Below are 13,984 nucleotides of genomic sequence, written 5' to 3'. Positions count from 1 at the left end.
AAAAAAAAAAAAAAAAACTTTAATGTTTTAAAAGACTCATCCAATCCAAATTGAATTTTTGTTTTCTTTGTATTTTACAGGTTTTGGGTCTAGTAATACTGGTTCTGTGTTTGGTCAAGCAGCCAGTACTGGTGGAACAGTCTTTGGCCAGGTAAAATATGCATTTGTCTTCATTCACGTCAACATGTATCAAACCCATTCAGCTTTCTTCACTGTTATATAATCAGTTCATGTTGTATATCTAAATCCAGCAAATAGCCATGTGTGGTTCTTAAGCTGTAGTCCCTTCAACTGCCTTGGAGATGCAGGAGTCTCAGCCTCTGATTAAAGAGGATCACTAGAATTTTGATCCTCCTTCCACAGTCTTCTGGGAAAGTATTTTGAAAGCACATTGCCTGATTCCTTTTTTCTTTAGATACAGGATCTTGCTCTGTTGCCCAGGCTGTAGTACAGTGGCACAGTCACAGCTCACTCTAGCCATAAACTCCTGGGCTCAAGCAATCCTCCTGCCTCAGCATCCCCAGTAGCTAGGATTATATGCATGAGCCATAACACCCAGCTAATTTTTTATTTTTGTAAAGATACAGTCTCACTATGTTGGCCAGGCTGGTCTCAAACTCCTGGCCTCAAGCGATCCTCGTGCAAGGGGATTACAGGCGTGAACTGACACGCCTGGCCACATTGCATGATTTCTATCAGTCCCCTGCATGTTAGGCCAAGGGTTGACAAACTACAGTCTGAGGGCTAAATATACCGTTTGGCTTTTTTGGGGTTCATTGTTTAACTTCTTTAAGAATGATGTTTGTGTGTGTGTGTATGTCTGTGTGTGTGTGTGTGTGTGTGTGTGTGTGTGTATATATATATTTTTTTTGGAGGCAGGGTCTAACTCTGTTGCCCAGGCTGGAGGACAATGGTGCAGTCTTGGCTGACTGCAGCCTCCACCTCCCAGGCTCAAGTCATCCTCCCACCTCAGTCTCCCAAGTAGCTGGGACTACAGGCTTGTGCCACCACACCCAGCTATTTTTTTTTTTTTTCTTTTTGTATTTTTGGTTGAGACAGGGTTTTCCCATGTTGCCCAGGCTGGTCTGGTCTCTTAACTCCTGAGCTCAGGGTGATCTACCCGCCTTGGCCTCCCAAAGTGCTGGGATTACAGGCGTGAGCCACTGTGCCTGGCCAGTTTTTATATTTTTAAGTGGTTGTTTAAAAAGAAAAAAGAGGAAGAAAGTTTGGCAACCTCTATGTCCCCTTTGCTAAGCTATATGTAGCCCGGAGACTCCTTTTGGTGAACTGAGCTGTTTGATGTTATGTAGCTAGCAGTTATCTATGTGCCAGGCATAATTTTAAGTCTTTTATACAAATTAATTCATGTAAGCATCACAGCACCTCCATAAGATAGGTGAGATTATTATCGCCACTTAAGAGATGAGGACACTAAAGGCCCAGAGAGGTTAAATTAACTGTTACATCAGACACCAGCTACATTGAGATCATTTAGATCATAGTAACCTCCTAAGGAGCCCTTATGAAGAAAGATACCCTGATTTATCAGAAAGGATTGTGACTTTCTGAAGGTAGAATTTGTATTAGTCAAGGAGTTAATAAAGTGGTAGGCATAATATGCATCTTCAGAAAGAAATTTTCTTTATCATCTCTGTTTTCCTTTGAAGATAGGCTCTGCCCTAGTCCATGATCTTTCTTAAGAGAGAAGTAGAACTTCTGATTTCCAGTTTCTGGTAGTAGAGGACTAAGTCATTCAGGGGAACCACGTTCCCTACTGAAAACTGCTAAAAAATGCTAGATAAAACATAAAAACCCCATTTTTAAAAGCACCAATAAACAAGGTATTTTACCAAGCCAAAAGGAAAATGGGAACCTAGAGAAGTAAAGTGGAGCCCACAAGTCAGTTGTGCCCTGACAGCCATTTACTAACCTGAGAAAATGTGAATTTTCTATTTAATAACCCCTAAGGTGAAGGGACAAAAATCACCAACTAAGATATGCACAAAGTGGGGAGTCTAAAAGAGACCCTCCCACAATCAGCTGGGACTCCACATTGACAGGTCTCAGCCCGTGACTAGACTGATATGGTTCCAGGGTGATGCTGCCTCCAGGTGTTTGGCAGAGGCAGCGCACGCCCACCCTGAAGGACAGGAACTTTACCTAGCCTTCGAATTACTCTTACAAGTAATTTCTGTCCCTAAATGAGACACACAAGGAAACCAGGAACTATGAGCAAGAGCCAGAATAAGCATCAGAAATTACCTTTGCACAGACTACCTAAACTATCAAGCAGCTGGGGCTTACAGAGTTTAGAAGAAATCAAAGACAAACTTGAAAATACCAGTAAGAAATAGAAAATCATAAGAAGTGTCATAGCAGATTTGAAGAAGAACCAAATAGAATTTCTAGGAAAATGTAATGATTAAACTCACGTTTAAACTCAGTGGCTCTATTTGGAGCAGATTAGACCTTCTGAAAGGAGTAGTGGCGCACTAGGACAGAATGTGGTAGTCAACGTTTCCAGCTTTGAGGGCTATGGATAGCCTCTGTCAGAAGCACTCAATGCTGCCATTGTAGTGCAAAAGCAGCCATAGACAATATGTAAACGAATGAGCTTGATTGTGTTCAGTAAAGCTTTGTTTACAAAAACAGGCAGTGAGCTGGATTTGGCCCCTGAGCTGTAGTTTGCTGACCCAAGGGCTGAATTTGGCCCCCGAGCTGTAGTTTGCTCACCTAAGTAGAAGGTAGGTTAAGCTGAGTTATCTGGAATGCATCACAGAAAGCAAAATGAAAGACACAAAAGAGAAAAAATCCTGTGGGAAAAAATGCAACATACATTTAATCAGAATCCCAGGAGAAGAGAGAAAGAAACTTCTGAAACTATTTGATAATAGTAACCCACAGATTCAGAAGCCCAACAAGTGCCAAACGAGAATGCATAAAAGGAAACTGATTCTGAGACCTGTCCTAGTGATACTGCAGAACACCAAAGATAAAATATTAACAGCAACTGGAGAAAAAAGACAGATTATCTTTCTAGGGAGCCATAGGCAGACTGACAGCAGACTTTTCAGCAATGACCATGAAAGCCAGAACTGGCCACCTAGCATTTCTAAATCCAGCAAAAAATATCTAAAGAATAAAGAGAAATCAAGACTTTTTTCAGATAAGCCAGTACTGAAAGAATTTATATCTAGCAGACCTGACTCCAGCCTGGGCGACAGAGCGAGACTCCATCTCAGAAAACAAAAGAAATTCTAAGAGATATTATTTGGAAAGAAGGAAAATTTGACCTCACTAAAATTATGGCCTTCTTAATTTTAGGGTAAAACAAGCCATTAAATAGGAAAATTGTAGCCTATGTAACCAACAGTGTAATTATATTCAGAATATGTAAAGATTTCCTATAGTTCAAAAAGAAAGACAACTATACCCAAATTAAATTAAAAGGCTGACAGTACCAAGTATTGGTGAGGAAGAAGAGCAACTGGGAACTCATATATTGCTAGTGAGAGTGTAAATTCATATTAACCACTTTGGAAAACCATTTGGCAGTATCAAAACTAGATACAAAATCCCTCTTGGCCCAGCAAATCTACCCTGAATATGTAACCAATAGAAATGAGTGCCTTTGTTCACCAAAAGATATGGGTAAGAATGTTCACAGCAGAATTTTCTTAATAGCTAAACACAGGAAACAGCCCAAATGCTTATGAGCTAAAGAATGGATAAATAAATTGTGGTATATTTATACAGCCAAATGCCACAGAGAAATGAAATAAAATGTACTGCTCCTATAACTGGCCTAGATTTGTTTTTTTGTTTTTTTTGTTTTGGTTTTTTTTTTGAGACAGAGTCTTATTCTATTGCCTAGGCTGGAGTGCGGTGGCATGGTCTTGGCTCACTGCAACCTCTGCCTGCCAGATTCAAGCAATTCTCTTGCCTCAGCCTCCTGAGTAGCTGGGATTACAGGCACCCACCACCACGCCCAGCTAATTTTTTTATTTTTAGTAGAGACGGAGTTTCGCCATGTTGACCAGGCTGACCTTGAACTCCTGACCTCAGGTGGTCTGCCCACCTGGACTTCCCGAAGTGCTAGGATTACAGGCGTGAGCCACCATGCCCAGCCTAAATTTGTTCTTTAAAGAAAGTTGTGCACATATGTATCAGTATACAAGTGTATTCATAGCAACATTGTTATAATAGCTTACAACTAGAAGCAGCCCAAATGTTTATCAACATTCATATGGGTAAGTAAATTGATATTATTCCACAATAGAATTTTTTTTTCTTTTTTTATTTTTTTGAGACAGGGTTTTACTCCTGTCATCAAGGCTGGAGTGCAGTGATGTGATCTCTCTACTCACTGCAACCCTCGCCTCCCAGGCTCAAGTGGTTCTCCTGCCTTAGCTACCCAAGTACCTGAGACTACAGGTGCACACACTGTGCCTGGCTAATTTTTTCTATTTTTTTGTAGAGACGGGGTTTCACATGTTGCCAAGGCTGCTCTTGAACTCCTGGGCTTAAGCAGTCTGCCTGCCTCAGCCTCCCAAAGTGCTGAGATTACAGACATGAGACACTATATCCAGCCCTCTTTTCTTTTTTTTTTTGAGACAGGATCTCTCTCTGTCACCCAGGGTGGAGTGCAGTGGCACAGTCACAGGTAATTGCAGCCTTGATCTCCTGGGCTCAGGCAGTCTTCCTATTTCAGTCTCCAGAATAACTAGGTCCACAGATGCACCACCATGCCCAACTAATTTTTTCAATTTGTTGTAGAGAAGGGGTCTCACCATGTTACCTAGGCTGGTCTGGAACTCCTGGCCCAAGTGATCCTCCCACCTGGACCTCCCAAAGTGCTGATGAGATAACAGGCATAAGACACCATACCTGGTCCCATAGTAGAATATTATCCAGCTAGGAAAATGAGCAGATTTCAACTACATGTATAACTGACAAGCACAATGTTGAAGCAAAGAAACAGAAAACATCACTGTGATAAACTCCATATTGTTACTTCCCCTTCCACTCCATATTCTTCCTCCACAGAAATTATGTTTGCAATTGGAAGGGCCAAAGATTGAAATCAAGGTTTTTTTCTATGATGGCAGGGGCCTTATTGTTTCTATTTATTGCTGCATCTCCAATGCTTAAGACTGTGTCTGGCACATGATAGGCATTGTGGAAATGAATGAACTTTCAGGTAGCAGAAGTATCCTCAGAAAACTCTAAAGATGCTAGACAGATTCTGGCTAGGATGTAAAAGGATATAGAAAACCTTCACTGCCATAATAACACCAAGAAAAAATCAGATAATGTAGAAATCACACTTACTCTGGCAGTACTGGAATTATTTACTACTGTATAACAAATTGCCTCAAAACCTAGTAGCCTACAACAGCTACTTATTTATTATAGTCTTGGATTCTGTGGGTCATAACTTCGGATGTACTTAGTGGGGATGGCTTGTCTTCACAGTATCTGTGGTCTCAGCTGGAAGAAGGGAAGACTTGAGACGGGAGTCATCTGAAGGCTCACTCTGTCAGTGGTTGGCTTGGCTGTTGGCTCAGACCTTAACTGGAGCTGTTAGCTGAACACCTACATTTGGCCTGTGTAGTCTGGGCTCCCTCACAACATGGAGGCTAGGTTCCAAGGACGAACATTCCAAGAAAGCGGAAGAGCCATGCTGAAGCTGTATAACCTTTTATGACCTATCCTCAGAAGTCACAGAACATCACTTAGGTTGCATCCTCTTCATCAGGGCACTCACAAATTCCCATCCAGGTTCAAGAGGAGATATAGAGGCCACCTCTTGCTCTAGAAGAGCATATGGGACTAGAAGTAATGCTGTGATCATCTTTGGAAAATCTGTCATAATTGGACTATTGAAGAGTGGCAGAAAGCCTTGTTGAACTGATTTCCAGAGAGTGGAGCCCATCATAGGTGTGAGCACTGTGGCACAGCTGCTGCTAGGGGCAGATGCCAGGTCTGGGTTTGAGCAGGTAGTAGAGAGGCCTTGCCAAAGACTGAGAAAATGTACTGGCTGGAGAAGGAGCTGTTGGCAGTGATGGGGGCAAGCAAAATAAATGACCGGTAATTACATGAAAAGGTGATCAAATAGCATTAAACTAATGAGGGAAATGAAAATCAAAACCACAATTAGTTAAGATACCACTTCACATCCACTAGGATGGCTATCATTTAAAAAGTGAAAAATAAAAATAACCAGTGTTAGCAAGAATATGGAGAAATTAGAACCCTCATACATTGCTGGTGAGAATGCAGAATTGTGCAGCTACTACAGTTTGGTGGTTTCTCAAAAAGCTAAAAGTAGTACTTGTAGCATATGACCCAGCAGTTCTACACTGGGGTAGAATGCCCAAAGCAATTGAAAAAAGGAGACTTGAACAAATACTTGCACATCAGTGTTCATTGCAGCATTATTCACAGTAGCCAAAAGGTGGAAACAACCCAAGTGTCAAACAGCAGATGGAACGGATAAACAAAATGTGGTATATACAGTCAGTGGAGTATTGTTCAGCCATAAAAAGAAGTGAAGTTCTTGTCCGGGCGTGGTGGCTCACGCCTGTAATCCCAGCACTTTGGGAGGCTGAGGCAGGTGGATCATGAGGTCAAGAGATGGAGACCATCCTGGCCAACATGGTGAAACCCTGTCTCTACCAAAAACAAAAATTAGTGGGCATGGTGACGTGCGCTGGTAGTCCCAGCTACTCAGGAGGCTGAGGCAGGACAATCGCTTGAACCCAGGAGGCGGAGGTTGCAATGAGCCAAGATCATGCCACTGCACTCCGGCCTGGGCAACAGAGAGACTCCGTCTCAAGCAAACAAACGAATGAGTGAATGAATGAATGAAGTTCTCGTTCATGCTACTTATAGATAAACTTTGAAAACCATATGCTAAGGCTGGGTGCAGTGGTGCACACCTGTGATCCTAGCACTTTGGGAGGCCGGGGTGGGCAGATAACTTGAGCTCAGGAGTGTTGAGACTAACATGGCAAAACTCTCATCTCTACAAAATAAAGGACCCACAAGTTAGCTAGACGTGGCAGTGCATGCCTATAGTCCCAACTACTAAGGAGGCTGAGGTGGGAGGATCACTTGAGCCCAGGAGGTCAAGGCTGCTGCAGTGAGCTGTGTTCGCATCGCTGCACTCCAGTCTGGGTGACAAAGTGAGAACCCTGTCACAGTCAGTCAAATTTATTTATTTATTTAGCGATGGAATCTTGTTCTGTTGCCCAGGCTGGAGTGTAGTAGCGCAGTCTCAGCTCACTGCAACCTCCGCCTCCTGGGTTCAATCGGTTCTCCCACCTCAGCCTCTCAAGTAGTAGCTGTGACTACAGGTGGTCACTGTCACACCTGGCTAATGTTTGTATTTTTAGTAGAGTTGGAGTTTCACCATGTTGACCAGGCTGGTCCCAAACTCCTGACCTCAGATGATCCACCCACCTTGGCCTCCCAAAGTGCTGGGATTACAGGCAGGAGCCACCACACCTGGCTTCAGTCAATCAGATTAAAAACTCAGATTGGGATCTGAAAGACTTATAAGTGCAACAATAATTTATTCAGCATACATATCCTCCAGCTCTCCCCCGCCAATCCTCCCCAACTTTTGCAAAGAAAAAGGAACTAAAGGCAGCACTAAAAAGTAGAAAGAACTAACAGGGTCTTACATTCTCTTGTTTTCTGTAACTATTGTTTGAAAGGTGATACTTCCTTCTGGCTCCCACCTCAGGTACTTGTAGACCAATAACCTAAAACCTAAGTGGAGACAATGTTGGGCTAAGCAGAGGTGAGCTCAGTCTTCTTAAATCTGGGACTCAGGCCGGGCGCGGTGGCTCACACCTGTAATCCCAGCACTTTGGGAGGCCGAGGCGGGCAGATCACAAGGTCAGGAGATCAAGACCATGGTGAAACCCCGTCTCTAATAAAAAATACAAAAATAAAAATAGCAGGGTGAGGTGGTGGGTGCCTGTAGTCCCAGCTACTCAGGAGGCTGAGGCAGGAGAATGGCGTGAACCCGGGAGGCGGAGCTTGCAGTGAGATGAGATCCAGCCACTGCACTCCAGCCTGGGCAACAGAGCGAGACTCTGTCTCAAAAAAAAAAAATCAAGCCTGTAATCCCAGCACTTTGGGAGGCTGAGACGGGCAGATCACAAGGTCAGGAGATCAAGACCATCCTGGCTAACCCGGCGAAACCCCATCTCTACTAAAAAACACAAAAAAACTAGCCGGGCGAGGTGGTGGGCGCCTGTAGTCCCAGCTACTCAGGAGGCTGAGGCAGGAGAATGGCGTAAACCCGGGAGGCGGAGCTTACAGTGAGCTGAGATCCAGCCACTGCACTCCAGCCTGGGCAACAGAGCGAGACTCTGTCTCAAAAAAAAAAAAGAAAAACAGAAGTCTTTATCTGTGTTTGAAGTTTAAATCTAGTACGTGAAATTAAAAAAAATTAGGCTTAACAGCAGAGTGAATACTACAAAAGAACGGTGAACTCGAAGACATATCAATAGAAATTATCTAAAAGGAAGGTCAGAGAGATGGAAAAAAAAAATGGATAGAGCATTTCTGCTATCTATGCAACAATATCAGGCAGTCCGACATTTGTGTAATCAGAATCCTGGAAGGGTAAGAGACAGAATGGGTAGGATAAATTCACAAAAGAAGTGCAAAACTTATGCAATGAATACTATAAAACATTGTTGAAATTAATGACAACCTAAATAAATGAAAATACATACCATATTCATGGATCAGAAGACTCAACATTTTGTTAAGATGGAATACTTAGCTAGTAAATTGTAGAACCAGTGCTGAAACCAAAGTCTGTTCAGATTAATTTAATCATTCATATAGGAATTCATGGTGGGTAGGACAGGTGAAAGTGGCTGTGTTCATGGAGCTTCCATTAGATGGAGGGAGTCATCCTTTAATAAAACAGTATAATTTCAGATAGTGTTAAGTACTATGAAGAAATAAAGCATGATGTGATAATAATTGGGGAAGATGGTTTAGGTTAGATGGTCAGGAAATGCCTCTCTGAAAAAGTCTCATAAATGTCTCTTTTTCTTTTTACATTTTGTTTTCTTGAATTAGGACCAAATAAAGGCCACACATTGAGATTGCTTGCTATGTCTCTTAAGTCTCTTTATCTATAGGTTCCCCTTTCACGTCTCCCTTTTGAATTTTTCCTGGTAGTTCAGTTGTTGAACAAAGCTGGTCACTTGTCCTGTGGCGTTTCCCATGATCTGGCTGCTGACTGCACAGCTTCCAAGTGAGCGCCATCTGTTGCGGGAAGTCAGGGACCCCGAACAGAGGGACCTGCTGAAGCCGTGGCAGAAGAACATAAATTGTGAAGATTTCATGGACATTTATTAGTTCCCCAAATTAATACTTTTGTAATTTCTTACGCCTGTCTTTACTACAATCTCTGAACATAAATCGTGAAAATTTCATGGACATTTATCACTTCCCCAATCAATACTTTTTGATTTCCTTTTTTTTTTTTTTTTTTTTTGAGGCGGAGTCTTCACTCTGTTGCCCAGGCTGGAGTGCAGTGGCACCATCTCGGCTCACTGCAAGCTCCGCCTCCCGGGTTCGCACCATTCTCCTGCCTCAGCCTCCCGAGTAGCTGGGATTACAGGCGCCTGCCACCGCGCCCGGCTAATTTTTTGTATTTTAGTAGAGACTGGGTTTCACCATGTTAGCCAGGATGGTCTCGATCTCCTGACCTCGTGATCCGCCCGCCTCGGCCTCCCAAAGTGCAGGGATTACAGGCGTGAGCCACCGCGCCCGGCCCAATACTCTTGTGATTTCCTATGCCTGTCTTTAATCTCTTAATCCCGTCATCTTCATAAGCTGAGGATGTATGTTGCCCCAGGACCCTGTGATGATTGCGTTATCTGCACAAATTATTTGTAGAGCATCTGTATTTGAACAATATAAAATCTGGGCATCCAAAAGGAACAGGATGGCTGCGATTTTCGGGGAACAAGGGAGATAACCACTGACCTGAGGGGCTGGACAGAACAGAGTCATGTTTCTCTTCTTACAAAAGCAAATAGGAGAAATATCACTGAATTCTTTTTCTCAGCAAGGAACAGCCCTGAGAAGGAGAATGCATTCCTAGGGGGAGGTCTCCAAAATGGCCACTCTAGGAGTGTCTGTCTTATACAGTTGTAGACAAGGGATGAAATAAGCCCTGGTCTCCCGTAGTGCCCCCAGGCTTATTAGGATTAGGAAATTCCCGCCTAGTAAATTTTAGACCTGTTGTCTGCTCTCAAACCCTGTCTCCTGATAAGATGTTATCAATGATAATGCATGCCCAGTGGGACATGAAACTTCATCAGCAATTCTGATTTCACCCTGGTCCTGTGATCTCGCTCTGCTGCCATTTGCCTTGTGATATTTTATTGCCCTTGAAGCGTGACCCTATTCGTACACCCCTCCCCTTTTGAAATCCATAAGAAAAACTTGCTGGTTTTGCGGCTCAGGGGGCATCACGGAACCTGCTGACATGTGATGTCTCCCCCGGACACCCAGCTTTAAAATTTCTCTCTTTGTCTTTCCCTTTATTTCTCAGACCAGCCGACACTTAGGGAAAATAGAAAAGAACCTACATTGAAATATTGGGGGCTGATTCCCCAATAACCATCCTCGACCCTCTGTTACTTCCTCTGCAGTGGTGGTTGGGTCTAGAGACTTGAGAGTCAAGTTGATTTTTTTTGGCAATATTGTTAAGTCTAGATCTTAAACACTCCTTACTCCTTACACTATATTAAGGCATTATTGTTAAACTTTTCAGATATAATGGTCATGTGGTGATGGTTTGTTTCATAGATTTATACAGGAAAATTAGTGGATGAAATGATATGTCTGAGATTTGCTCCACTGTAATAAAGGATAAGAAGTACTTGGGGGTAAAGACAAAATCTGACAGGCCATGAGTTGAGCATTATTGAATCTGGCTGATGGGTGTCTGGAGGGTTCATTATACTCTTCTGTCTGCTTTTTGTACAGTTTTTAGATTGTCCATAATTTTATGTTTTAAAGCCTATTATTTATCTCAAAATGAATGAAATTCTCCCTCACCCATTTATGAGGATGCTCAATTCATCATACTATCAATTCATGTTGACTTCAATAAAGTGTGTTAGTCATCAACTTCATTTTTATGGGAAGCTATTATTTATCAAATCACTTTTTTTTTTTTTTTTTTTTTTTGACGGATTTTTTTTTTTTTTTTTTTTTTTTGACGGAGTTTCGCTCTTGTTGACCAGACTGAAGTGCAGTGGCACGATACTGCCTCACTGCAACCTCTGCCTCCCAGCTTCAAGCGATTCTCCTGCCTCAGCCTCCCAGGTAGCTGGGATTACAGGAATGCACCACCACGCCCAGCTAATTTTGTATTTTTAGTAGAGACAGGATTTCTCCATGTTGGCCAGTCTAGTCTCTAACTCCCGACCTCAGGTGATCCATCTGCCTTGGCCTCCCAAAGTGCTGGGATTATAGGTGTGAACCACTGCCCCCAACCTATCAAATCACATTTTAAAAATTAAGCTGAACCATTTGAGGTTTCTGAGCTTTGTCAGGCAAAATGCTCATATACTGGCAGTTTTCTGTGTTTCAGCCTGATGCATGGTTGTCAGCTAAGCAGTCAGATACCTTCCACGTGCATGCATTCATTTTTAGGTTTTCTACCTTTCCGTGGCAGTTTACTAGTTATCAGAGCCATTTTTTGTTAGGACTGGATTGGATTCCTAGTTTTTAAATGGTTGTAGTGAATTGGTACTGTTTTGTTGTCGTTGTTGTTGTTGTTGTTGTTGTTGTTAAGAAATTTAAAGGGGAAAAAAAAGAGACTAGGAAGTACATTAAGTATGTTGCCCTAAGACAGAAATTAGCTTGTTGTATTTGCGGCACAGAAGATATGTGTGACTGTCCTGAGTGAGGGGGAGGGTGATAAAAGATGATGTCAGAGCGGTGGACGGGGGACAGATCATGTAGGGCCTTCTGGAATTGGTAGACAGGAGCGAAATGATGTGACTGCATTGCAAGTAGTGCTCCAGCTGCTATGTAGACATAGACTGTAGTGGGAGCAAAAGACCAGCTAAGTTGTTGCGTAGTCTGGGCAAAAGCTTGGGGTTAGGTGGCTCAGACCAGAGTAGAAAAGAGGGGATACCCTGGGGGGTAGGGGGTGTTTCAAAAGTGGCCCCTGGAGGTTCAACGAGTAGAGATTAAATGATTACTTAGAAAATACTTAGAAATGTGTCTAGCACATACAGAGTGCTTGATTTTTGGTTCATTGTGGTTAAAACACTGAACAACCATTTTTTGAGCATGTAAGTCTGTTTCAGGCTCTGTTCTAAAGTATGTTACATTTCTTGGCTCATGTGATTCACTCGCCACCATGTTGAGGTGGGTAGTTTATTACCCCCATTTTACAGGAGGGAATTGATAACGCCGCTCTGCTCTTGCAAGTTTCTGTGCACAGTGGCCCCTTTCTAAAGTCCATCTTATTCTGCATTCTCAGCCACAGAGAGATGACACTTAACTAATGTGAATGGCCCCTCAGATGTAACCCAGTTGTTCTTTAAGAACCAGCTTCCAGAGAAGTTAAGTGTCTGGGACCTGACATAGCCTCGAGTCAGCATTTGCCCCTGCACTAGCAGCATCTTCTGAGCGTGAGATTTGCGAACTTGGGCCGAATTCAGCTTTGGTCATCATTTCAACAATGAAGCTAATTTAAGCTTACTTCTGCAGCACTGGGAAAGTCATTATGAAATAAAAGCACACAAATTGAGAGAAAGACAGTGAAAATCACTTACCATCCATTACTGATGAGTTCAGCCAAACACTGGAGGAATCAGAATAAGTGGTGTTCATAATAGCTTGTAAATGTTTTCAAACTTTTTATTTGGTGGATCTCCTGTGGGTTTGGTTTTCCTGACCCTGGTATTGTGTCAAACAGACAGTGTGGGCAGCGTGGCAGATAAACATTAAAAGTTCCCACCTACCATAAGTCATGTTTTCAGAGAACCGTGAACATGGAATAGCTTGAGAATTTCTCATAGGTAGGAAGTCCCTGTCCAGAGTCTAGCTTCTTTTGTGGTTGTTAGAGCATTTGTACCAGAACTAATCAGAGTTCTCTTGCTTTTTCCATTTGTACCAGCTGTGAGTACCTCCTGCCCACGGATGCAGCCTGCCATTTCACGATGACCTCTCATCCTATCTTGCTTCCTGACCCTTTTGTTTTTTAGCAATCATCCTCTTCCAGTGGTAGCGTGTTTGGGTCTGGAAACACTGGAAGAGGGGGAGGTTTCTTCAGTGGCCTTGGAGGAAAACCCAGTCAGGATGCAGCCAACAAAAACCCGTTCAGCTCGGCCAGTGGGGGCTTTGGATCCACAGCTACTGCAAGTAAGTTGAGAAGACTTTTCCCAGTCCCTTGGTACCCTGATGCCATTTTCATTCCTAGGGAGTTATCAAAGCTTCAGTGACAAATACAAAAAGAAAAAAAAAATATCTAGAAGGCCCATTTAAAATATCTTCCCCAAAGCAGTGTGATCTGTTTTGGTTTTTTATTTTTGGTTTTTTAATGAGATGTGCTATATAATCATGAAAAGACATCAGATCTGCAGGGAGAGGATCTGTGTATTGAGCTGCTCCCCTCTTCTCTCCCAAGGCCCAATCGTTCTGTTTCTTAGTATTGGAGTGACTTGAAGTGAAGGCAAGCAGGCAAGCATAAATGAGCGGCAGCAGAGCAAGCCGAGGATGCTGGGAGGAGAGCGTGTAGACTTTCATTTGGGTAGTACTCTCCGAATTTTCCTTAAAATTCAGCTCCTGTGGGGAGATGTCATCCAAAAGTTGAAGCCTTTACTGTTTCTCACCTCTTACATTTTTGTTTTATTTTCATCTGAAGCTGTATCTGCTGGTACTTTCTTGAGCTAATTTCTTTTTTTTTTTTTTTTTTTTTTTT

At 42.7% G+C, this 13,984-nt stretch overlaps 1 protein-coding gene across 3 annotated transcripts in view; it reads left to right on the top strand.

Annotated features, from left to right (window-relative positions):
* Positions 1-13,984, top strand: part of NUP214 (nucleoporin 214kDa) — a 127,063-nt gene that overhangs the window by 93,786 nt on the left and 19,293 nt on the right. For all 3 annotated transcript variants that reach the window (XM_011971143.1, XM_011971141.1, XM_011971142.1), the window contains exons 30-31: positions 81-151; positions 13,269-13,425. In XM_011971143.1, the coding sequence (XP_011826533.1) occupies positions 81-151; positions 13,269-13,425 (228 nt within the window). The remainder of the gene's footprint in view (positions 1-80; positions 152-13,268; positions 13,426-13,984) is intronic.

The sequence above is a fragment of the Mandrillus leucophaeus genome, unplaced genomic scaffold (genome assembly GCF_000951045.1).
Source record: "Mandrillus leucophaeus isolate KB7577 unplaced genomic scaffold, Mleu.le_1.0 Scaffold99, whole genome shotgun sequence".
Taxonomy (NCBI): Eukaryota; Metazoa; Chordata; class Mammalia; order Primates; family Cercopithecidae; genus Mandrillus; species Mandrillus leucophaeus.
This window is presented reverse-complemented; position numbering and strand designations above follow the sequence as displayed.